This window comes from Mauremys reevesii, linkage group 6, assembly GCF_016161935.1.
Source record: "Mauremys reevesii isolate NIE-2019 linkage group 6, ASM1616193v1, whole genome shotgun sequence".
Lineage (NCBI taxonomy): Eukaryota > Metazoa > Chordata > Testudines > Geoemydidae > Mauremys > Mauremys reevesii.
The window spans coordinates 66,513,830-66,540,168 of record NC_052628.1 but is presented as its reverse complement, the minus strand read 5'-3'; the positions used below and the strand labels follow the sequence as shown (position 1 = coordinate 66,540,168).

Genomic DNA, 26,339 nt, shown 5'->3' with positions numbered 1-26,339 from the left:
AGGTGGCTAGACCGAGCCTCCGCCGGTGTCACAACATCCACACTGCTATTTTTAACACACTAGCCTGTGCTGAGCTAGTGCAAGTCTGTCTATCCAGGGTGTTAGGCATGACCCCAATTGCAGTCTAGACATACCCCCAGTGGCTGAATGTGGTTCTGTAATTTTAATGACAAGACAGAACTTCTCTGTCTGAGATTTTGAGCAGGCTTCTGTAATCCTGACAATAATAATTTTTGGTATGAAGGGCTAGAGAGGGATAGTGGTGTTTTCAGTAAGACTTATAATCACAAAGCATGGAGCTGGCCAAACTCATAAATGACATGTATTGTTTGTAAAAGTTTGACAAAGACTGAAAAACAGAGGTACATACACTAAACCTGTCTAAATTGTCATTATTATTTGTATTGCCCAGAAGTCCTGAGTAAGATCAGGGCCACTTCGTGTTAGACACCATACAAAGATGGGAAAATGTGGTCCCTGCCACACAGAGGTTACTTTCTAAATGTACTTCTAAAATGGCATACAAAGGGGGCATACAGTTCTATCTACCTGCATTAAGATATTTATAGTGCACTAATAGTATCTACACAGTAATAGCAATTTATGTTATTAACTGAGCCTAATCATCACGGTAGATCTGAAACAATCACGTTATTTAATTCTTATTTTATTTTGGTTAAAAATTGATTATGAAAAGGGTCCCAACCCTTCCACATCCCTCAAAGTGACAAGTACTCCCACCCCAATCTTTCCAGTTGCCAAAATCAACCTTTAACAGTGTAGTCTGCCCCTTTAAGGCCATGGGGTCTGGGAGCTGGCCCTTTTCTGGAGAGAAGCCCAGCAGGCAGCATCTAGTGATTGGGTCTGATGAGTCCCAGCCAAGGGATATAAAGAAGGGCCCCAGCTCTATGAGTTTGCCTGGGACCAGGAGAAGGACTGGGAGAGCACTCTCCAGTGGCTGTATGTAGCAGAAGACTGTGAGAGGGCAGGTTAGCCTTGCAAACACCCCTGTGGAAGGTCACAGATCTCAGTGAAAACAGGACTGGTTTTTGTTGTTGTTGTTGTTGTTAAGTATCAGAGGGGTAGCCGTGTTTGCTGCTTTTACAGATCCAGACTAAGAGTCCTGTGGCACCTTATAGACTAACAGACATTTTGGAGCATGAGCTTTCGTGGGTGAATACCCACTTCTTCGGATGCATCTGACGAAGTGGGTATTCATCCACGAAAGCTCATGCTCCAAAACATCTGTTAGTCTATAAGGTGCCACAGGACTCTTTGCTGCTGCTGTTGTTTTTTTAATTGCTCTACTTAAACTTCTTTGTGTTAAAGAATAAAAAAGCGCCCTGAGAAAAGGCTACAAACTGAACTGGGTGTGGCTGTTTGTTTATCCCAGGCTGGTGATCGGGTGCACAGCCACTGTAGGAAGCTCTCTAATTTTACCCCATAGTTATCAATCATATTGGTCCCAATTCTGCACTGCTCATCAGCACCTCTAAGTCAGGACCAGGACTCAAGTCGTGCCGGAATGCCCTGGAACTCCAGTCCGGCATTTTTCGTTGGCATTCTGCTACTTCTGGTAGCGTCACTTATAGTACCAGAAGTGTGTTCTGCCCCTTCTTTTTTTTATGCCTCAGTCACTGGCCAAGACTGTAGCATGTGATAAAGTGCTTTGCTTTCTTGAGACCTTAAGCTATCCCCCTTTCCTAAGCAATAATATTAAGATAGATAATTTGGTCTTTATTTAAAAACAAAAAAACAAACAGGTCACCTTAAGCTAGTTTCTACTACACTTAATTTTGGACTATCCATAATAGGAATTATTAAGGGCCCTATCAAGTCACACTAATTAAGTTGCCATTATACCTGACATGCCAATATAATCCATTATTTCAATAATTTGACATGGATTTTGATGAGATTTGTATAAGTAGGGCCCTACCTAATTCATGGTCCATTTCGGTCAATTTCACAATCATAGGATTTTAAAGATCATAACTTTCATGATTTCAGCTATTTAAATCTGAAATTTCATGGTGTTGTAATTTTAGGGGTCCTGACCCAAAAAGGAGTGTGTGTGTGGGGGGAGGTTTCGCAAAGTTATTGTACGGGGGGAGGGCGGGTTGCAGTACTGCTACCCTTACTTCTGTGCTGCTGCTCGTGGCAGCGCTGCCTTCAGAGCTGGGCAGCTGGAGAGGGGTGGCTGCTGGCCAGGAACCCAGCTGTGAAGGCAGAGCCGCCGCCAGCAGCAGTGCAGAAGCAAGGGTGGCATGGTATGGTATTGCCACCCTTGCTTCTGCACTGCTGCTGGCCGGGCGCTGCCTTCAGAGCTGGGTGCCCAGCCAACAGCTGCTGCTATCCAGCTGCCCAGCTCTGAAGGCAGCGCAGAAGTAAGATGGCAATACCACAATGCCCCTAAAATAACCTTGCAACCCCCCTGCAACTCCCTTTTGGGCCAGGACCCCCAATTTGAGAAATGCTGGTCTCCTCTGTGAAATCTGGGTAAAAGCACACAAAAGACCAGATTTCACTCGGGGAGAGCAGATTTCACGGTCTGTGACTTTTTTTTTATGGCCATGAATTTGGTAGGTAGGGCTCTATGTATAAGTGGAATATTATTGTATAATGTATTAATTTTTATTCAACATCAGAGTACTTTCATGTAAATTATGAAATTATATTAGAAAATGCACTGGAATATTGGTTAGTGTGGCTTGGAACTATAGAGTATGTTAATTTTTCAAAAACATACACTGATGCCAGCTTCTGAATTCTAGTTTTTTATTTAAGCTGTTCAGGAGCCTCGTCAATCTTAAGAAACTTGCATTTACCAAACACAGAAACTGGAAAGTGTAAATAGTCTCTGAATCAAAGTCTAAGTCCAATATATTGTAAGTAATAAAGGAACATACCACAGTACCCTGGAGTTCCACAAACTGTCTTCATAGTCACTTGATCTTCCACAATCTTGGAAAGCCCAAAATCAGCTGTCAAGATTTGTAGAAACATAACATAAAAGTTTTATTGTCTGCTTGTAATTGTGTAAAGTGAGCATAGATTCAACAGGGGGAAGCACTTCACTTTTCTTTTTGAAAATGCTACATTTAAGGAAAATCACTGTCATTTTAAGGAACAAATGAAAAGAAAAATTACTTCAAAAGAATTGCATGAAAACAAAATTATACAGAAGCAAAATTTGTGTTGATGGATTAAATCCTCTTGCTCTAAGCTCACAAAAACATTTTTAAAGTACAACTTGTGCTAGCCGCTCTAAAGACAGTGGAACATACAGCAGCCAACAATGAAGAGTCAGATGCAGAGTCAATCATGTACTCAGAACTTCTGAACAGTGCATGGAATACAAAATACTATGAATACAAAATAAATAAATACAAAAGAGAAGATGTTTAAAAACTGGAGAAGGTATATGTTATAAAACAGAACACTATCCATTTTGTAGAGTATTTTCATGAAAATAGGGCCTTCATTCTGATGATGTACTTAGTCTAGTGGTTCCTTTGGAAGATAAATTATTTTCCAAATGGATGGTTTTGTATTGTTAGAGAAATGTGCGTCTTTCAGTTCTGAAACACATCACCCACCTACTGGCAGGTCAAAAATTCTAATTACCCGATTCTCCTGTAAAACAAGAGGACAGTAACTTTTTTCTGATATCACTCCAAAAACCACTGTCCCTGGTAGTGCTCTTTCTAGGAGTGACACTGGATACATTGGGCTGAAGCGCTACCATTTTGGACTTTGACTTTTTCAGATCTTATCAACTAAGTTGGGAATGGCATGTGGTTTGATCCTACAAGGAACAGAACCTTCCAGCTACAATCCAGAAAAGCATTGAAGCAAGTGCTTAACTTTAAGCATGTGTGTTATCACATTGTTTTAAATAGAACTACTGGTGTGCTCAAAGTTACACCTCAGCTTAAGTGACTTGCTAGATCAGGGCCGGAGCCCTCAGCACCTCGGATCAAACCTTTGGGTAGTATTTCAAGAGCAGATTTCCAAGGAAAACTCAGGCTTTGCCAGAAGGGGATGTCAGCAACTCTGCATGTGGCACCCTTCCCTCTGAATAAATACTGAGCCGCCAGGAGCCAGCACGTTGTCATAGGTAGCACTTGCATGTCCCATCTTTCAAATGAGATTAGAACTTAAGACCTAACCACGTGTTTCTTTTTCTATGAATGATCTTAGTATCTTGTTCTAATTCCAGTTTGGATGATGACATTCTGCCTAAAAAACTGAAGAATATAGTTTGTTTGTTTTTGTTTAACGTGAATTTAAAAGTGAGTACTCTGAGCTGAGAACAAGAAGATAACAGTTGATGTTGTGTTTTGAAAATGCAGATTTAGTAGCTACCATGGGCTCTACAAGAGCAGTGACAGATTAGCCACTAGGCCAATGGGGCCCATGCTCAGAGGCCTGGCCAATTGGGGGCCCCTGAAAAAAAATGGGCATCCTCATTCTCTGACCCCCAGGTGCTCCTGCTGGGGAGCAGGGTCGGGACGCAGGGACTTGCCCCACTCCTTTTGCCAGACTGGCGCTCCTGCTGGGGAGCGGGGGAAGCCCCCGTGTCCCAATCTCACTCCCTGGCAGGAGTGCTGTGGTGGGTGCGGGATACTGCAGGTGCAAGCAGTGGAGAGGAGCCCCCACTTGCTTTGGCCCAGGGTCCCACAGAACCCTAAACCGCTTCTGCCTGCCCAGGACTCTGAGAACATATTTGTGTTTCTAGCACATGCGGACGCCTATGCCACTGCGTCTTCACTTTTGGGTTTCCTTATGAAAGGGAGACCATAAGGCTCAGAGATTCTTTTTCTTTTCTTTATAATATGTACAAGTCAGATCTCTTTCAGTTATCACATCAGCAATGCCACAGTCTACATGGCTCATCAATTACCATTCTGCTGCCATATGGGCTGCCATAAACTGGCACACAAACTGTATACTCCCTACATGGAAGTCAGGGGCGGCTCTAGGCACCAGCAAACCAAGCTGTTGCCTAGGGCGGCCAAATCTAGGGGGCGGCAGGCTGGGCCGGTGGACCTGCCGCAGTCATGCCTGCGGGAGGTCCACCGGAGCCGCGGACGACCGGACCTGCCGCTGGCTTGCGTGGGGAGGGGGGCTCGTCCCGCGGCTCGGCTGGCCCCCCCGCCGGCATGACTGCGGCAGCTCAAGCGGAGCCGCCGGACCCGCGAACCGTCCGCAGCCGTGCCCGCGGGAGGTCCGCTGTTCCCGGCTCGGTGGAGCTCCCGCAGTCATGCCTGCGGCAGGTCCGCTGTCCGGGCCCGGTGGACCTGCCGCGGGAGCTCAACCGGAGCCGTGGGAAGAGGGGACCCGCCGCGGGACCGAGGAAGGGCGGCGCAGCACACCGCGCTGCCTGGGGCAGCCTATTTTCTAGAGCCGCCCCTGATGGAAGTGGTGAATATTCATATCTCAGAGGCTTAGGGTCTGACTTTCAAAGTTGCTGAGCACCCAGAGCTCTTACTTAGTCCAGGTGCAGTTGGCAAGTGCTCAGCGCTGCTGGAAATCAGGCCCTCAGTGAATGCCCTCTTCACCCCGGTTTGTGACAGACTGCGAATTCAGGTCAGCTTGTAGCTTATCTGGTTTCCTCTCATCTTTTTTCATACTGTCACCTATGCCTGGAATAACTTCTCTAATCTGTACCAAACAAACAACCTGCCTGTCCTCCTTCAAGCTTCTCAAAACTCACTCCTTTTGGCTTGCTTTCATTGCTTACCTCCACCTTTGCGCTCTCATTCATATTTGTCCCAAAACGGTAATATATTGTCTAACAAAAAGGAACTAACAAGCGGTGTATGTAGCTAGAATCTGATCTCGTAATCTTTCCCTACTGTGATCTTCACTCTCCCAAATCCCATTCTTCCTGTGTTTGTCATCTCTTGAGGTATTGTGCCTAATTTAGACTGTAAATTCCTCAGGGCAGGGATGTGTCTTTTATTTATTTTTAAAGAACAATGCACAGCTGTGCTACTGTATAAAGAATGGGCCTATTCATCTGGATATCATTGCTAAAATAGAATACAATGATGGGGAGAAGAGAGGAGATGCATGTGAACCACACAAAGTAATACCAATACAAGGAAAGGATGGGAAGTATATAGCTAGTGCTGCTCACCTATTTTTAATGGTGCGTCTGGTGCTGGTGTTGCATAGAGTAGATTCTCTGGCTTCAAATCACGGTGAACAATCCCATTTGCATGCAGGTACTAGAAGGGAAAAATCAAAGTGTCTAAGTCATAGTACGAAACAGCTTTTTCCTAATCCTCTATAGTTAAGTCTACTGACTATTATTTCATGACAAGGGATAACCCAATTAACCAGATTTCAAAAAACTGTTTACAAAACTTCTTAGCATGAGACACTTGAAAACAGTTTGTCATCTGAACAAGAAACTGAAAATTGAAAGAGAGAGAGCATCAGCTCTCATGATTGAGAAGAAAAACCATCCCTGAGGGGCTTATTGACCATTTAAAACACAATGGTAACATCTCTAGGGGTTAATGTTAAGGTAACAGATGCTGAGATATTGAAATCTGAAGCATCAGAAAAGCATTAGGCAGCTTTGTATGTTAAATCATTCTGAGAGGTCAGAACATGGTCACTGAACCACACACAAACTTTGATGAGAACAAGCATTGTGGAAAACTTAGCATGTGTGGTGCTCTAAAAATAAAATCTTTACTTTCTACAGCAGACTGAAGGATTATAATACTGTGCAGTCCTTAAGCCTTGGTTTCACATGCCTCTGGCTTTCTCAAAAGCTATCATGGTTTTGGATTGAAAATGTCAAGGCTTCATCTTATCCCATTTTTCTGGGTGGAAAATTTGGGCAAAATCTGTTCAGCTCTTTTTCAGTTTTCCGAGTGTGAAATCAGATCTCCTGCCACAAGTTAGAAACACATTTTATTTCTATTGATAGGGGGGAAAAAAAAGGCTCTGTCTTCTTCAGCACAAAGACACTGGGCAGCCAGACTCACATCTTCAGGAAGGAGGCCACTAGCTTCCTCTCTACCGGAGATACCTGCTCCAAGCAGCTTTGCTCTTTAAGGTTCTGCAGCACATGTAGTTGCCTTCTTTCCCTCCTTACGATCTGGGCCAACTGTCATATACAGATTGGGTTCCTGGCATACAGCCAGTATACCTGGGGCCTTACTTGGTAAATACCCTGGGCCTGACTGTCCTCTTGTTTAACTCCCCCCCCCCCTTTTTTTTTTTTAAACACACCAGTGAAACTCCAGTAACTTCAACCAGGGCGAGTGAAAGGAGCATTGAAGCCCCAGTATTTTTAGTATGTAGTGCAATGGTTATTTGTACTTGTAGGCTACTTGATAGTTACACTCACGACTTGTCTACATGTGAAAATTGTACCAATTTAACTAACTTGGTTTTGAAACTGATTTCGTTAAATTGGTGCAGTTCCCTTACGTGGGCACTCATTTCCGTTTAAGGGTGCCTGATAGTGATTTGGCTTCAGTTGATTTCTCACTGATTTAGTTTAATCCGTACAATTTTTTTGTAGAAACAATGCCTTGGTACTGTAGGTCCCAAGTTAATCATCATGAAAGCTGTGCTTTGAATTAAAAGACAGAAACAATTATATACACATTGTAATTACCATGCACAGCAAATACCTTAGCTCTACCTTCTATATACTAACTATGTCATTTAATGGTCACCAGTTACCATGAAAATAAAGAGACCAGGAGGAGGAACATGGTCCAGTGGATGAGTCACAAGCCTGGTATGTTCCAGGCTCTCTCAGGGACTCACTCTGTGCGTGACCTCAGACTCTATGATTCACCTCAGTTTCCCCCATCTCTAAAACAGGGATGATATTTGTGTAATAGGGCTTTAGGTCTGTGGATGAAAACTGCTCTGAGTATACAGTACTGTATGATAGTTTATAAGTACATTTGCACTATAATACACAGAGATATTCAACTATTAACCAAATAGTCCTGCTTGCACTTTCTTCTAATTTTCAGGAAATGGTTCTAGAATGTAAAAGAAGGTTGTTCGCTGTTTGCAGCTTCATTAATCTGTGTTACCACCATAAACTGTTAAGTAGAAAATTTGTATTTACCTCACAGCATTGTATTTCCATAGCAACATTACTTTGATATATTCAGATTCAGTAAAGTCCTGTAGCATCTGTGTACTAAAGTATGTGATTTACTTGTCAAGTAACGGCAATTAGTCTCTTCAGAAGTGCGTTACAATAAACAAGAACAGGATGAGTTACTAATTTAACAGTTGAAAAGGAGTAACACAAAAAGAACAATGCAAGATCATGAAAAGGGCATTATCTCAGTGAAAATGTCTTTTTGAGCATACATATGGATTTACACTGTATTGAAGTTATGCTGGTAATCATTCTTACAAACTGAAGTCAGACAAAACTTAATCTACTAGCATTTAAGGTGAGCAGGCAGAAGGGAATTTGAAATGAGTTCATGTTTGTGGTTTAAAAAACTCCCAATCCACAAATGTGAGAGTGCATATCAGGTATTTTGCACCCAGTTATCCACTTTCATGAGCAAATGTGGGCTGTGTGCAGAAACCAGTGGGCCTGGCACACTTTTGTAGGTTTGTTAAAAGTTTGATCTTTAGGCTGTGTCTACACTGCAATTAAAAACCCGGGGGGACCCATGCCAGCTGACTCAGCTAAGGGGCTGTTTAACTGCCATGCAGACATTCGGGCTTAGGTTGCAGCCCCGATTCTAGGACCCTGCAAGTGGGAGGGTCCCAGACCTCCCGAGCCCAGAAGTCTATGCCACAATTAAACAGCCCTGCAGTCTGAGCCCCACAAGCCTGCGTCATCTGGCATGGCCAGTCGTGGGTGTCTAATTTCAGTGTAGACATAACTTGACTGTTTCATTCAGAAACTTCTAGAACCGAGCAATCTGGAATCAGCACTGTTTTGGGGAATACTACAGGGCATTGTCTAATTAAAGTTTTCATTTTACTAGGTATAAAAATCTAAATAAAAATTATTTACTGAGTATTTTTGTTTTGTCTAGTCATATCCAAACAACTCCCCGTTGCAGTGCGTGCAATTCCACGTTGCATCATTGTTACAGTGACCAGTCTGAACAGACTTTCCCGGGGCGGGGCGGGGGGGAGAGAAGCTGGGACACCAGACATGAGCAGGGAGGTGAGTGTGCAAAAGATGACTTTGCGATGTTTCAAGGATTCATGCATAGTACAATGAGAGAGAAGAATGAGCCCTCTCTGCCTCCCCAGCTCTTTTCGCAGTCAAGCAATCTTCCTCTTTCCCGCTACCCAATGGACTTGACTGAATAGGAGGTGATGGCTTGGCTTGATGAGATTTGTGTGAAAGAGAGGTCACTGGAAGGCCTCAGGGAAGAAGTGAAGTAAGATGTCAACATGACTAGAGGTTCTTCATGGATGTGTTCAATCAATTTCACCAGTTCAAGTGGCCACTGACACTTTCAATGGGCCAGGGTTTGCAGGAGGTTACAACACTTGAAAAATGCACCGTTTAAAAACCAAACATCAAGACAGATCCTATAAATGGGGACATTCCTGCTTATTAGGAACACAGTCACCCAAATAGTGCACAAGAACCAGAAAGAAAAGCAAACAAAAAAACCACAGAAATTGACTAGAAACAAAAGATTATTTTAATTGTCTAAGATGATTTAAATGCACATAAATGGTGAAAATAATATATATGTGTGATGGGGTACATTACCAACCCCACACTGAAAGGGTTAATGAGAATCTGTGGGCACAATCAGCCAAACCCCACTACCCTGGTAGTCAGTGTTGAACCTGGAGAGAGGAGACCTGGCTCAGTCTCCACACAGAATAAAGATCACACAGAGTTGTTTATTTTTGTAAAGCCGTTGGGCAGGGACTGTCTTCCTGTGCCTGTACAATGCCCAGCACACCTATGCACTACTGAATAAAAATATCATATTGATGATAAATAGTCTTTGCCAATTGGATCAACCCTGGGGGAGCAGAATCCTCTCCATTAGCAGGTGAAGAAGCACCAGTGCAACTCTTCAGTGACCACCTCATTTGCCTGTCAGCTGTGGAAACATCAGTTGTGACCCACCCGTCCCTTCCAAATAAATGAATTTTAGCCATGAGTCTGCATAGCTACAAACTCATTGGCTTTACTCTGTCTACTCTCCCGCTCCTATGTGCGCTGCTACATAATGTACCGCCTCAGAGAACTAATCTGTGGTGCACAGGGCAGTCTCTTGCATTGCCTCTTCAAAGTCTATCTATCCCCCCGCATAACAGAACTGCAGTGGTTCTGCTGGACTGTGAGCCTTGTTTGCTAGCCCAAGTGCAGTAGGATTGACCCCACAGGGTGTTGAGCAAACTTCAGGCAAGCAGTAGGTTACAACAGTATCAGTTTTATATAATCTCAGAAGACCTGGGGTAAATGTATATTAGGATTCAGAGTGTCAAATGGATTATTGTTGGTTGTTAAATTCTGATACGCTCAGCACTGTAGAAGACACAAATAAAGACAGACCCTTACCCTGTCTACTCTATAAAATACAGACAGGCTTTCTCCTAGTTTTTAATTCATGCAATACACAATATCAACTTATGATTGGCACATGCCCATGTCTCCCTAAAGGTGACCTGCAAAGAAAAAAACATTGATCTTCTGTCCCACTTCCCATTTTTTGCTTCCTTATGAGACCTGAAAGCTTCTTTTTTACCTCAAAAATTCAGGTCTCATCATCCCTGAAAGATCTGATGACTAGTGAAATTATGATGCATCACAAGAAGCGTGAGTCTGAAAGATGAGGAACTGGAAAGGGCAAGGAAACTCTGGTTTTGCTTATTTGTATTGACACCTAATTCACTTTAATGTCTAAGAAACATTGTGGAGAAAGACTTTTGGTTGAACACCCTTCAGTTAAGGTGGCAACTCCTAGCAGGCATTGATTTAGCTGTGGGAAGAAGTGGGTGACATTGGGCTTCAGTGTACGCTTTGATATTATGCTTTGTGGTAATGCTTCAGAGTATTTTTATATAGAATATATATATATAGTCTTGTAATACCTGCCTGCCACTTTCGTGAGTGTTTAATTCACTCGGAGTTTAAAAGGGAGAAGTTTTTATAGCCTCTATTTCTGCTGTTTTGCTACAGAATATTTTTAGGACTTTCGCATGGAAGCTATTACTAAATCAAGGCTGCAGGATACAGGCGAGTGGAACAAACACCATGGGTTCCAGTACCAGTTCAGGATTGGCTCTCCATAGCTAAAAATGCTACTAAAGCTTTGAATTCTCTTTAAAAAATTAAAAGAAAGTTCTTTTGCTCTGATTTCAGGGATGTCTAGACTTGTAATTAAGCTTTTTCTCTGGCTCTAACAAAAGTGTGTCATTGTGTAATGAAAGCCACAGCATAGTAATTTAGTTTAATTACAGCTACATAATATTTGATGGGCATATGGGTAATTGATAATGCCCCTGGAGCAGCTAGGAGAAAGTTTAAATAACCTTTTTAAGAACCTTACAGGACCAAGGAGGCCCATTCATTAAGTGAAAAAGATCCTTCTTTTCTATTCCATTTTTTGTTGGTAATATTTTGATTGGTTTTTATGTAAACAGGCTATGTCCCTAAATTGGCAGAACAAGATTCCAGTTAATTCTGCCTAAAACACCATCGTGCACAAACCACACAATATAGAGAAAGACAAGTCCTTATCTTTCAAAATACACTCCCTGAATTACATACTTCCATATTGACCTAGACTTCAAAAACCTTTTCAAGTAGTGAACAGAAGAATACTGTGTGTTCAAGATTTCAGGGAATGAGAGGGAACAAAAAATTTCATGGCTAGAAAGTGGCTCTCTAAAAGCAAACTGCGTATGAGATGACTTCTTATTTGTATAATAACACAGTAATAATAAGCACTTTGCTGTCTGGTATGCGGGCAAGATTTTTGACAGATGATCTTACAATGTTTTATCCTCGGGCAAATTACTTAATCTCTCTGTACCTCACTTTCCCAATCCATAAAATAGGAGTGATGCTTACTTTTGTAAAATGTTTTTATTTCTATGGATGAACTGCAATAAGTGTACAATGCTATCTAATTTATCATTACATTTGTACTTCTCTCATTGAGGTCAACGCAAAACTCCCACTGTTTCAATGGAATCAGGGGCTTTATGTCACTTTTAAAAACAAAAGTAATATGTTAAATATGAAAGATTTGGTCCTGGGATCCTTGTGTGAATCAGACTGCAAATAACTTGGAAGGCAGGATTGGGCCCAAAATTGTGCAATGTCTGTTCTTTGGAAAACAAGATAATGTAACATATATTGATTGTAGAAAAAAAGTGTATATTGGATTGTTTTAATGATCATATTAACAGTGATTTATTTAGGTGTATAACATCTACTTGATGAAACATCTTAGTCTTTTTATTCTTTCTGAATTAGGAAAAATGAAATGCCATATACACATGAATTATCTCAGAAATAGAGAAGTTGTTGTACTAGACGTTGGCACAGTTTTTGAGAATTCTAACTTATTTTCTTTCTCCAGAGGTAACTGACAGTGTTACAGTGACTGTAACTGACAGTGATAGTTACAAAGGAAGGCCTACCTTTTGCTGTAAGTTAGGCCTGGTCTACACTACGGGGGGAGGTTGAACTAAGGTACACGACTTCAGCTACGCGAATAGCGTAGCTGAAGTCGAACTACCTTAGTTCGACTGACTTACCCGTCCAGACACGGCGGGGTCGAACTCCGCGGCTCCAATGTCGACTCCGCCACCGCCGTTCGCGGTGGTGGAGTTCCAGAGTTGACCGGAGCGTGTGGGGAGTTCGAACTATCGCGTCTTGATTAGACGCGATAGTTCGAACTCCGAGAAGTCAAACTCACCGAGTCGACCCGCGCGGTAAGTACCCTTACTGATTCAACTCTTCCAGCGTCAATGAGGTTGCAGCAGTATAACTGACAAATAACGCATTGTCAAATTGCACATGCACACCATAAATTTCACTGTTTTATTATTCCCCTATAACTAGGGTGACCAGATAGCAAGTGTGAAAAAACGGGACAGGGGGTGGGAGGTAATAGGCACCAATATAAGAAAAAGTCACCAAAAACGGGCCTGTCCCTTTAAAAACAGGACAGCTGGTCACCCTACCTATAACAGTGCATGTTGTCTCTAGGAGCTGGCAACCAAAAGGCTCTTTTTATCACTGCAAGAAACAAAAGCAACACTGAACTGTTATGGACTTAATTTAGCACATTTTGGAATTTTTCCTGTGGTAAAAATTCACATGGTTATTTAGGATGCTAGCATGCTAATTAAACCTTATAGTACATTCTTGGCACAAATCACTCTCATTCACTTCCATGGGAATCTGGGGTTCATAAGAAATTTAGGATCAGGACCTACATCTGTTTGTTATTCAACAGACCCACCTCCAAAAATGTCCAGAAAATGGGTTAGTTTAGTGAAACCAATTTAACTGAATTTTAATTAGGTGAGCAAAGCATACTTTCCTTCATGTTTTTAGAAATATGCATTACATACAGCCAGTTTAATTTATTAAAATGGTGAATCTGAGTACTATAAAAATGTGTGAAGAAACGCAACGATACGGCTCACAAATCAAAAGCTATGCTTATTTCCTGTTTGTCCACCACATTTCACACCTTTAAATAACTCTCACTGGAAATTCTAAGTCACACAACTTGATTTATCCACTACAAGAAATTTAGACTGTAACCTCCACAATTATTTTCTTTTAAATGAAGAAACAATACACTAATTTTACCCTTAAATGATAACCACAAAACAACACTTTCATCAATCATATTTAAAGCTCTGTTCTAGAATTATGTTTTTCTTTAACAAAAGCTGTGAAATCTACACTAGCTAATATCCAAAACTAACTGGAATTTTTTGGCATGACTGGAATGTAAAACAGAAGTGTTATCCTGCTCTTGAATCAGACATGACATTATCCTAAAGGATGAAATGCAAAGTTCTACTACATTATTTAATCATTGTGTGACACACACAAGTGCTGGTAAGAGACTTCCCTAATCTCAGCCATCTGACATGGGTCAGTCTACTAGCATTCTTTCCCATCTCATAACAGATAATTCCTTCCATGCCATTCCACAATCCGTTCTAGTTTGAATGAATGCACTCTCGTATGAAGAGTGTGTGAAAAGCCGGGGATCATTGGGAAAGGAGACGAATAAGAGAGAAAATGATAAAAAATACTATAAAATAATGAGCTGGAACTTCTACTCTCCCCATCTCACAGAACAAGAGCAAGGGGACATTCAATGAAATTGAAAGGTGGCACATTCAGCACAAAAAAAGGAAATACTTTTCCCACACTCTGTATAATTAGAATGGAACTCATTGTCAAGGATGTCATTGAGGGTAAGAATTTTGTAAGATTCAAAGAGGGATCGGATGCTTATATGGATAACAAGAATAGCCAGAGTTATAGCAGTTAATGCAAACAAAGACGTTTTGAAGGCATAAAATCGGGGCCAGTCCCAGGTGTTTTGCCAGAGTGGTGTTTCGGTGATCCAGCTGCCCCTGGAGTGGCTGAGCAAACAACTGACCAGCCAATCAGACTGGCAGAGCAGCAGAGCGATGTAGTGCCCCCTGCAACTTGGTGCCCAGCACTACTGCCCTCCTCACCTACCCCTAAACCCCACTCAGCATAAAATCCTTGTGTTTCAGGGTTTAAGCCAATCTCTGACTATTGAAGATAAGGATGAAACTTTCTGGGAGGCAGCTTATCCCACTGTGAGCTTCTTGAATCTTCTACCTACTGTGTTTCTTCTACCTACTGTGGGTTTCTTGCATCTTCCTCTGAAGCCTCTAGAGCTGTTGGAGCTAGGATACTGGACTAGATGGATCATAGTTCTGATAAAGTCTGGAAATTCCTATATTCTTTGTGTTGTGTTACTTGTGTAAACCATTTTAGCATTAGGGAAAATAGCAAAGAATTCACAGACTTCGTTCTCCTAAAATGATCCTGAGCACCTTACTCAGGCAAAACGCCAACTGAATTCAGGATTAGAATCTAAGGAATAATACTTAAATTTAACCATGGTCTGCTCTTGGGACAGGCCTAATTCTTGGGGCAAGTTAGAGCAGCCCCAGAGATTGCAAGGCTGCCTATGGGTCACTCTACCTTCTGCCTCCAGAATGCCTCTACATGGCGGGGGGTGGAGGAGGGTGGCATAGAGACTGCCTGCATTGGTCCTGCACCATCCCTTTTCTGGGTGAATTCCCCGTGAGGCCATGCTATACTCTTTACGCTGCTGGGGTAATATAAAGGGTCTGCGCCAGAAGAGGTAATCTGTCTCCAATTTTGGAAAATGTAATTTGGCAGGTGACATTTTCTGAAAATTATGACTGCCTAAAATAATCAAAACCAAACAAGGACTTAAAATAGAAACATTCAGGCAACATTAACTATAGTTGTGCCTAGCACTCCAATTATAACACTATACAAAGTGCGACCATGCCAATACAACTACAGCGCGTATATCAAATTCTCTAGGGGCATGTGTGCGTGCATGATAGAGCGGACCTCTTGCTACATAATGTCCAAGTGGGCTTTGTGCAGGAAACTAAATATTTGTGGACCATGGAATTTACCTCTCAATCCATGAGTAAGCCACAAAGCTGCAGCTGATACTGGCTAGAAAAGAACTTTTTTTTTTGGTCCAATAAGAATTTTATTGTAACACAGAGCAAACAGAATGTTCTTGCATTTAGAAGAATGTATTTGGTCTCTTGGTGGTGAAACGCAGTGTGTGCTGACGACGCAGAACTGTGTGTGGCAGAGGGAACTTGATTTTCGAATCATGGAATTGCTTGACTGCAGGTCTTCGGCACTTGCTAGCAGCAATCTCCTCGACTTTCATGATCTGAATAGAGTGAGCACGGGCATGATGGTGGGCACCCATATCACGGTAGCACTATGTTTGCTAGGTGGGTTTACCAATTACTGGTCTGTAAAGTGCTAATCTAGCAGCCTCTCCACAAGACCCATCCACAAGAGCCACTCAGCACCAGCCTATTTAGAGTTGACAAAGAGTCCCACTTAATAACATTCCACACCCCATTCAGACACTCTACCTGAACTTCTTCCTTCTGCAGGCCTGCACCTGGGCTTAATTGTTGCAGAGGCCATGGCTCAGGCCCTTTACACTAGGAGCAATTTCACCCATATTGATCTTCATGCATGTTGTACTACTGCAGTGCACTGCAGCTTTGTGGCTTTACATAATTAAAAAATGAAGGCTATATGTTAGTGCTGGAAAGCATGTCAATTTGGGAGAAATCAACAGTGAAAATCCTGACATTAGATGCAGTAGGTAATGCGCATAATTGTAGTGGGTTGATAAACAGCTTGGAGCTGGACCCACACAGCAGTTAAAAATTAATATTGTAGGGCTGCAGTAGGTTTTCCTCTATACAACGAGGAATTCTCAAACGCCTAAGAGAAAATAACTTCTGAGTTTTAACTGTGCTTCTGACACTGAGTAACTCTGTGGCTTTGGGGAAGTCACATCACTTCTCTGATTTTGTTTCCTCATATGTAATGATACTTGCATCCTCAACGTGGTGTTGTGAGGCCTAGTTTGTGTTTGTATGGCAAGAAACACTATATCTGCTAAGCTTTAGCATCATTTAAACCCATATAAAACCGGGGCTCGTAGCCAAACAAGTCAAATACTATAATGGAGCAAAAGTTATTAATTTACAGACACCCAAAATATTTGAAATGCATTAGAAATAAAATTATCTTAAGAACAGAGTAGAGGAGTTACCTGTTTGAGGAATGATTACATTCATTGTCAGTAAGCTAAACTTTAGAAATGAATGAGTTCTATGAATTGAGTTTATCCTTGTAAATTCATACAATTATACTAAATCTACAAAAAATTGAGGGCAAATTCTGCCAAATCCAAGACTATTTCCATTTAAGTCAATGATGTAAATTTGGAAGAGCTGACTACCCTGTATTTGTTTGCCTGCGTATTATGGTCCTGATCCAAAACCAACTGAAGTCAATAATTGATAGTCTTTCCATTGACTACAATGGGTTTGGATCAAGCCCTATATAACCTATATGGGAGTCATTAATAACTTCTGGCATTGAGGTATAGACTTGGGCCAAAAGAGTAATCTTGTTGTAAACCTAGAGGAAATTACCTTCAATTAACACATATGGCACAAACTTCTAACAATTCTTTAAAAAATTATGTTGCAAATGCTAGAACTATCTTCAGATTCTAATGTCAGAGACCAACACTCTCCCTGTCCCCCCCCCAAAAAAAACAGAGGCAGTAACAATGCCTGCAAGAAAAGCTGTGGCCTAAAGCTACAATTTAGCCTCAAGTATAGAAATGTGGATGTTTTCTACACTCCGTGAAGAAATACAATTACAGAGTGGTAGGAATAACAGGATCTTTAATTCCTACAGTGCCTTTTATTTCATATCAAAAGCTGTAGCGTGTTCTTCATTTGATGGTAAAGTAGGGTTGAAGAATAAGGGCTAAGATCCTCAATCCTTCTCGGTCCCTCTGGGACTTAGAGTTGCCTTAAGGGCTGACAAATTCTAGACCAGTAGCTCCTGGCCCTCCTGGCGAGGGGGCATTCCTAGGTGGGCTAGAGTCACGCTGGACAGGGCCAGATCATGATGTGCTCCTGCCATCCTAGTCAGGGGAGCAGCTTCTTGGGAGTCATTATTTGCTAGTACAATTTAGAGAAGGCCTAGCGCTTCTGTAACTAGTGCCTGAGGCTGGTTCATGGCCCAGCAGCCTCAAGAATTAGGATAACAGAATGCTCGCGGAAAGCCAACTATGGCCTCCTGACCCCAACTGCATACAGCACAGTTCTGGACTATATAGGGATCTGACCCTCAGTATTTGCCAAATCATCAAGTAATACACCAAGCAGCCAATGGAGGCAGAGCTGGTTGATCTAAAAACCAGTAAATTTTAACTGCCATACACAGCTTCTTAAAGATTTTTATAGTTTTCTTTCACTTTTCTAAAAGAGGCTTTTACAGTGAAAAGATATATGTATACTGTATACACATGCTTGAATATATATGTCACAGTCTATACTTGTATGATTAGGAGAATAAGGCAGTGTTGTTCTGTACATACAGACACCTGAAAATAAGAAGAGAAAAATTGTTTGTCCTCAGTATAGTTGCAATATGCTATTTATTCTATAAATAGAGTAGTTCCATGACCACAGCTGTATGAAGAACATGTCCAAATATAATGATCAAGTACATGTTTTAGGATGTCAGATGATTTTTAACTATTTTCAGGGTGAAACCTCAGGGTAATGAGCCTATGAAGTATGATTACTTTTTTTTTTTTGCCCATCTGTGAAATCTTCCTGTACTATACATATTAAAAAGTCTATTATTTTAACACATCATTGTACCTAATGAATATTTATATTCAGGATTTAAAATCTCATTTATGCATAAACAATGTGCAGATGTTTTGTGCTGCTTGTCTTGAATTCTGAAGTCTGGCCTGCATATAATTGTATCTCTTTCTAAGAACAGTATTGATCTTGCAGAAATAACATAAGGAAGAAAGGCCTGGATCATATTACATATTTTAAAATACTTTTTTTTAGCATTTCTTTTGCATGCTTGTTAAAGACTTATTCTATAGTTAAATGCCTCAAATACAGCTATAAATGACATAGCCTGCAAAATCAAGACTGACAGAAATGCTGCAGTTTTATTTTTTCCTCTGTGGGTGTAAACTCACACCTTGCCACACAAATCTCCATAGCTGCTTTAAATTGCGCCAGATTTTAACAGGCTTCAGGGACAACTGACCTCAATTAGCTGGAGTGCAGCAAATTTTGGCCCCATTCCCTAGCACACCCATATGCTGGAAGCTGAAAAGCAGACAATTTAGCTGTTCTGACAGCTCTATGGTGCTCAAGGAACGTTGTACAAAAGGGTATTTTGTGGGGGATGGTTCCACAGGCCATATGGACCCTTTGTATCTTTGGAGTCATATAGAGGCTTCAGAAGAAGAAAAGTATCTAGCACTTGATCTACTCACGGCTACTATGCACCCTCTTCTCCTGGAAGAAATAATCTGCTTGGACAGTAATTTAGGACCCTAATGCCAGCTAAAATGAGGCACAAAATAGACTCCCATTCTGGGGAAACCCTCAAAGCCCGAATTGGATCCAAATGATTATGTGAAAAAAACCCACATTTTTACCATTACAGTCTATAATATGAACTATTGCAAAGGAAAAGAATCAGAACATAAAAATTGTCTGGCCAAAAAAATTAATTAGAATGAGTTAAGAAATGCCAGTCTCCTGGAATGAATGGGAGGGCAGAAACCAGAAGCTGTAGGTATCTTATTATACATGTGATCTGCTCCTGTGAAAAAGATCTCAAATGATGTATGAATAAAATTATGTGTTTTCTGGGAGTGAATACTAGGTGATTTGTGCAGGCTCCTGAATTCAGAAGAACAATTCAAATCACACCAAGTGGTAGAAAATGTGAGCCTTATTAACGTGTCCAGTTCCCCTCCAAACCCCGGATGTCTAAATGCTGCAAGGTTTGAATGATAAAAGGATAAGTGATCAATGGAACATGAAATACAGCAAGTGAAATACTGAATTTTCAACTTGGATTTTCCCTAAAGCTGTCACTATGTCAGATTTTATAAAATTAAGACATTCTTTTTTCTCTGTAGAATTAGCAACATATAAACGTAGCATATCTAATTTTTTTAATGAAGTCCTCCATTTATGCGAAGTGCTGTAGCCCTGAGCTTTAAGCAGCACTACTAATTTTTAAAAAATTGATACACTATTAATTTCTAGTGTTCAGAAGGCCTAAAGATGCACTGTCCCTCTGCTGGAATCTGATTTAAGGCACTGGATTACTTGCTCCATAATCCATTTGATCCAGAACTTCCCTTTCAGTGAGTTTCCAGAGTCATGCTTTTACACTTCCCTGATTTCCACATATGTTTCTCTTCATTTAATTGCAGGATGTTAATTATGACTCCAATTTTTAAAGGAGTCCAAGAGTTAGGCACCCATATCCCATTGAATGTCGATGAAAATCAGCACCTATCTCCATAGGCTCCTTTTAAAGAACCCCAGTTTATAACCTTAAGAACAAGCTTATACAAACTATTTTGCAGGGAACTACATCGTTTTGCTAGTTCATAGGCCTTTAATATTAACATTTACTTATTTTGCAGAGTCAAAACCAAACTCTTTAATATTTGACTTCTGAACAACGATAAGTAAGAAAATATTTCAGCCTTTTCCGAATCTGCTACCTCTCGGGGCTATTTTTTGCAGAAGGGAGATGATAATTTTGTGACAAAATTAGTACACTTTGCAACTGTTCTTGTGGCAGTGATAGCAGGTAGCTGCAGAACATGCTGTTATCTCCTGTGTCTTTTTAAGATTCTGTAGTCAAGGAATCTCTTCACAGCCAGGGAATCTGACACTTGAAACAAGCTCAGATGCAAGTGGTGAGACTTATGGTACATAACTGTGTAATGATAAGCGGTGAGAGGCAAGGGTTCATACTGAATACACTGGAAGTGACAGCATTCCCACTGATTTCAGCGGGAGCAGGACATTGCTGCTAGTTTGGGTCACTTTATTTAAGTACTGCCATGATTAAAATATCTCTCCAGACATGAATAATACACAGACAACTTTGTAATGGAAAGATATTAGGTTATCTTTATAAGGTCTCTTTAGATGTGATAAGTAATGCCAGACAGCCCATCTGTCACACGTTGCCAATGCACCATGAGGGCTGAAAATTTATGGAAGGAACATAGGAGGTAGGACTGGAAGGGGCCTGCTGAGTCATCGAGCCCAGTTCCCTGCTATCACAGGTAACCCTGTTATGTACTCTAAATGTCTCCATTTTGGGGGACAGAAATTAGGATTGTGCCCTTTCTGGGTTTTTAGGTAAAAGGCCTGAAAGGTCGGTGCTAGCGGGCGGGGGGAGGGGAGAGTGACATTTTTCTCTGGTTATTTTTAAAGTGAAAATGTCAGGAATGTAGTGTGTTATCTTCCCTGATTGTTTGAGGGTTAGTGGGAAATATATGAGCTTAACCCCTTACTGAAGAGCTTAACACTCTAGTTTAATATTATATTAAACTCAAAGGGTGAAATCCTGGCCCCACTGAAGTCAATGGCTAAACTCCAGGATTTCACAGAAGAGTTTTAAACAGTCTGATTACAGGTCCCTTCTGCTCCTCATAGCTCAGCTTTTACTGTCTTGCTTATTGTGATGTCATTTACACTACCTCTCCAGTCAGACAGTAGCTTGAAAAGTTTTAAGCAACTAGAGTATTTTTCCTTAATATCATTGAGAAAACACTTTGCCATCTCCTCCTCTTTGTTCTATTATATGATTCTACAACTGCATAAAACATAAAGCTATTAGCTCTATAAATATGAAAACTGATGCTGGGGGGGGGGGAATACCCACAAACAGTTTAGCCAAAGAACAAAAAGCTTGCAATCATTCAAATCCTATGAGGCAGGCTTGTTAAATTAGTGAATTAGGGCAAAATTATCCTGCACAATGCACAGCTCTCAGAGCCAGAATATGCAACTGAGATCCACAAGGTTTTAGTCTGTAGTGAATTTATTTAAGTGGCTGATACTGAAGATCATTTGACGTATTTGTTAAACAAAGAAAAATAGCAAGGTGACAGTTGAATGAATTAATTCTTGGAACTCCTTGGCAGAATTTCATCTTGCTACTGCCTGGAATTTTCTTGGCCTAGGTTGAAAGTAATTGGTTTCCCAAGCACTGAAATGCTCTTTATCTGCTTTAATGTTGATAAATATTTAAACAGCAATGGTTTTATTTACAAACCATTTATGCAAACTTTACCTATGCACTGATTGTACAAACACATCTAATGCATGTGAATGGAGTAGAGAGATATCAGTTTAGAAAACCACTTCATATCCTACGAAGGCAGGGATTTGGTTAGCATCATTTGGTTAGCTTTCCAATTTAATTGTAACCAGTCTTTGAAATAATGAGAAGTACAGTCAAAATGATTATGTTTATCCTTGTTGCAAATATATTACAAAAACATTTGAACTAATATACAAGTGGGTTAGTTAGGACATGTGTGCTCTCTGGACACCATTGGGCTACTTGAAATTGCCTTGCCATCTGTGGGGCTTTGCTAGGCTCTCTGGGCTAGAGTTCTTGATTGGGGTATCTCACAAACACCACCCACAAGTGGCACCAAAATCTGATGTTCTGCACAATTTATTGTGTGCATCTGCAACCCTCTCTCTTCTTTCTTACATGAGAAATTAAATTGTTAACATTATTGATTTTAAAATTATCAGCACTGGGCATCTTAATTAACTCCTCACTGAGCTGAATGGGGCTGTTCACACTTCTCTGGGCTTGTTCCAAGCTCTCTGCATACTCACAGAGACGTCTCTGCATTATTTAGGGCTGGTCTACACTGGGAATTTAGGTCTGGTCTACGTTAAAAGGCTAGGTCGACCTAGCTATGTCGCCCAAGGGTGTGAAAAATCCACCCCCCTGAGCAATGTGGTTAAGATGACCTAACCCCTTTTTCTGAGAGGTGAATAAAATCAAAATTATTTTAACATTTCTAACAAAAAATAAGCTACATATATATTTATTACACACACCAAATTATCAGATGCCTTGTGGATTTTTCTTTGTTTTACATTTTATTGTCCAGTTATCTATGCAGCAAAACAATTTGCAGTGTTTTAGGTAAAGTTTAGATTTTAGCAGATATTATTTTAAACCACCACCTTTCCCCCCCCCTTACCAGACATCTTTGTAGATATGTTAGGCATCTTTCTCTCTTTACATTTTAGCCCCTCTCAAAACATTTAGCTGCAGCTTTTAATCATTTCTAGGGGCTGTGGTACTAATCAGCCAATAGTTTGGAGATGCCAGACTAGCCATCAGATTCTGCTCACATTTCCTCTACTCAGGGAGAGACTTTCCCCATCAATAATGGGGTAGGGCCAGGGACCAGAAGAAGAAAGGGAGGGACAAGGTTTCAGAAGGGGAGGTCAGGGAAGGAACCAGGGGCAAGAAGTGAAAGTGCTAGGGGAGAGACAAATGGCCAGAAGGGTTGGACTGAAATGGGCAGTGATATCAATGGAACTGACATCTCTGGAATGGGTAACCTTATCCTTGTATATCAATCAGTCTCCATTTGATATTTACTAGGGTGAACATACTGCAAAAGAATTATGTGCCTATAGCCAATGCAGCACTGTACATGATAGTTTGGTGAGCAGTGGGAATGACTTTTCTGCCTATTCAGTGCTGGAATGGAAGATTCTCAGATGAGCAATGTCTTTTTTCAGGCAAGAATAGTTCAGGCAGCAAGATTGTTAACAAGCACGTCAAAGAGGAGTGATTTAAGTGGTTGCTAGCTCAAGACAAAATCTCCAGGTGTAATGTGGGGTAGTGAGATCTCAGAGCTCTGCGAGGGTGATAAAAAGGAAGTCTTTGCTGCAGGGCCGCCCAGAGAATTCCGGGGGCCCGGGGTCTTCGGCGGCGGGGGGCCCCCGCTCAGGGGCGGCTCTAGACCCCAGCGCGCCGAAGACCTGGGGGGCGGCATTTGGCTCGACCGCAGCCCGGGACGACCGCAGCCCGGGACGAGTGACTGCGGCGGGTGCCGTGGACCTCGTGCCTGCGGGAGCTCAACCGGAACCGCAGGGGCCCCAGAAAACACTCCTGCGACCCTGCGGGACGCGGGGCCTGGGGCAAATTGCCCCTCTTGCCCCCCCCTCTGGGCGGCCCTGCTTTGCTGAAAACTAGTTCTTTATATCTGGGATGCTGCGAGAGTACAGGCAAACAGATGTTTCCAGAACACTTTTGACAAAACACCCAAGACAGCACTACACAATGTAAAGCTGAAGTTCTGGGCAGCCTCACTTCTGACAACATATTTATAATGCTTTGTTATGCTTCAGCTTATGTTTTTAGATATATTATTTTTAGCTACTTTTTTAGCTCTGTTGTTCTTTTGTCAGCTTGTTTCTAATTTATCTTGGCCATTTTCTTTTTTTTTTTTTTTTAACTTGCATTAATTTACCTTGACGTTTTCTCCTCTGAGTCCTCCAAGACAAAGAGCAAGGATAAATATTAATTCATTTTCATGACCCTTTCTAAGCCTGCCCGTTTCTTCCGTTCACTCCCTCCTGTGAGCCATCAGATCCCACCTAGCTAAAGCCTGTTCTATTCAGTTCTCTGCCAGCCTTTGCACTGTTCCATATCCTAGCTAACAGATGCACTATTCCCATACTCCCATGCTGACATATCAGTCCCTCTCTAACTCTGTGTCTCTCTCCTTTCTGGCAGCTTCAGTTTTTCAAAGCCTCCTACACTAAACAGCTTTGCCATGCCCAATGCCCCATGACGAGAAGCTATCACTACTAGAGACCATCTCGTACGGGTGTAACAATGGAATATAGCTCAGTAATGGTGAGTTCTTGTTTCCAATGAGTTTGTAAAATGCTGAAGTCTTTCTTGGGGTGGTCTTCAGGGATGCAATAATACACGTACCTGTTATTTGTGAACAGTCTGCATAATGCTGCAAAGCCTGTGTGAGAATTATTTTAACCACAAGAAGCACAGAACTGCAAACAAAAAAACATTACCTCATCTACAGTCCTGGAGAAATCCAGAACAAAAAGGTGAGCTTGAGATAGAGAAATTATCACCAGGAAGCACTGCTCAAAAAGGGCCCAATCCTGTGAGATGCTGAGCACCTCCTCCAAGGGATGGAGTCAGTGTGAGCTAGATCCTCACCTGGTGTAAGTTGTCATAGCACCACTGACTTTAATAGAGGTATGATGAGTTACACAAGTATAGGGTTTGGCCTTGGGAGTTCAGAATGCTTTGTACTTCACAGGATAGGGCCTCCCATCAGTGAAAAAACAAGGAAGAGTTCTAATTCAGTGCAGTAGCGCTGTCCTGAGCGACAGAGCAGGGAATGGAGCGGTATAGTCACATACAGGCCAATACGTTATTAATTTCTACTGCTCTACTTTCACACACACATTAGATCTTTATCTCTTAATTGTATCTTTCCTTACTTTCCTCTATTTTAGTATATATTTATTTTTTCCTAGTAAAGTCATAAACAAGAAAGAGCAGGGCTCCTATTAGTTAAAAAGAAAGCGTAACCATTCAGCTCCTGTGAGACTGCAAAGGCGCATGAGTGTGTTTAGACAAATACAATTTAAACAAAGACAGTACAATGTCAGACAACTGAATACAGACGCCAAACAAACTAGGAAGAAGACATGATCAGCACAGCACCAACGGTAAAGTTCAGCGACACCCCAGAAATACACCAGTGATCAAAACACCTACATCAGTCACCAATAAAAAGTCAGTAACCACAACACTGTTCTTTCCTAATCTGAATACAAGGGGAGTTCTGGTAATCTCAGGTGCAACTGTGTCTAAGCTACGTAGCTCACCACACTATGGTGCTGCGCTGTACAGTAGATGTTGACAAAAGCTGATTTTTTTTAATGTGCAAAGATAAGAGCAGGATAATGTACAGTTTATGTCTCTACGTATTAGTTGTGTGTGTGTGCATTATAAGTTAAAATTCAAAAACACATACCTTTTTCATAGGCTTTGTCTATGCTAGACACCACTGGTGGTGGCATGTAGCATACATGTAGCTACACACTGCAGTGAAAAGCCTGTTCGTCCACACTGCCTGTGTAGCTACGGGCGGAGGGAGACAGCAGGGAAAAGCTTCATCAGCTCCCTGCTACTGGAGCCTTTCATTGTGACGAGGAAAGGCTCTGGCAGCAGGGAGGCAGTTGAGAAAGGCTGAGCTGCCGGAGCATTTCCCTACTGCCGAAGTCTTTCTGTTGGCGGGAGCAAGTTCTGGCAGCAGGGAGATGGCAGAGCCTTTCCCTGCCGCCTCCCCACTGCCAAACTTTCCCCCACTGGGGTGTTTTTTTCCTCTGGAAGGGAAAGTCTCCAGCAGCATGGAGGCAGCAGGACACTACACTGCTAAAAATAGCTGTGTAGACGGGGAGGCACGGTTTGGGCAAGTGGAGAGCACATAGGGTATGTACTTGCATACATACCCACACCTAAGCCATTCCTTACCACGTACTCTGCTATTTATACTCATGTTAGGGGGCTATGTGGGTGTGTGCTCTACATACTGCCAAAATCAGCATGCAGTATAGATGTACCCATAAAGGAAACTATCAAAATG

General features: G+C 41.6%; 1 protein-coding gene across 9 annotated transcripts in view; it reads right to left on the bottom strand.

The window, feature by feature from the left end:
- Positions 1–26,339, bottom strand: part of CAMK4 (calcium/calmodulin dependent protein kinase IV) — a 277,800-nt gene that overhangs the window by 30,503 nt on the left and 220,958 nt on the right. For all 9 annotated transcript variants that reach the window (XM_039543587.1, XM_039543578.1, XM_039543580.1 and 6 more), the window contains 2 exons: positions 6,146–6,236; positions 2,910–2,984 (listed from right to left, as the gene is read on the bottom strand). In XM_039543587.1, coding sequence (XP_039399521.1) covers positions 2,910–2,984; positions 6,146–6,236 — 166 coding nt within the window. The remainder of the gene's footprint in view (positions 1–2,909; positions 2,985–6,145; positions 6,237–26,339) is intronic.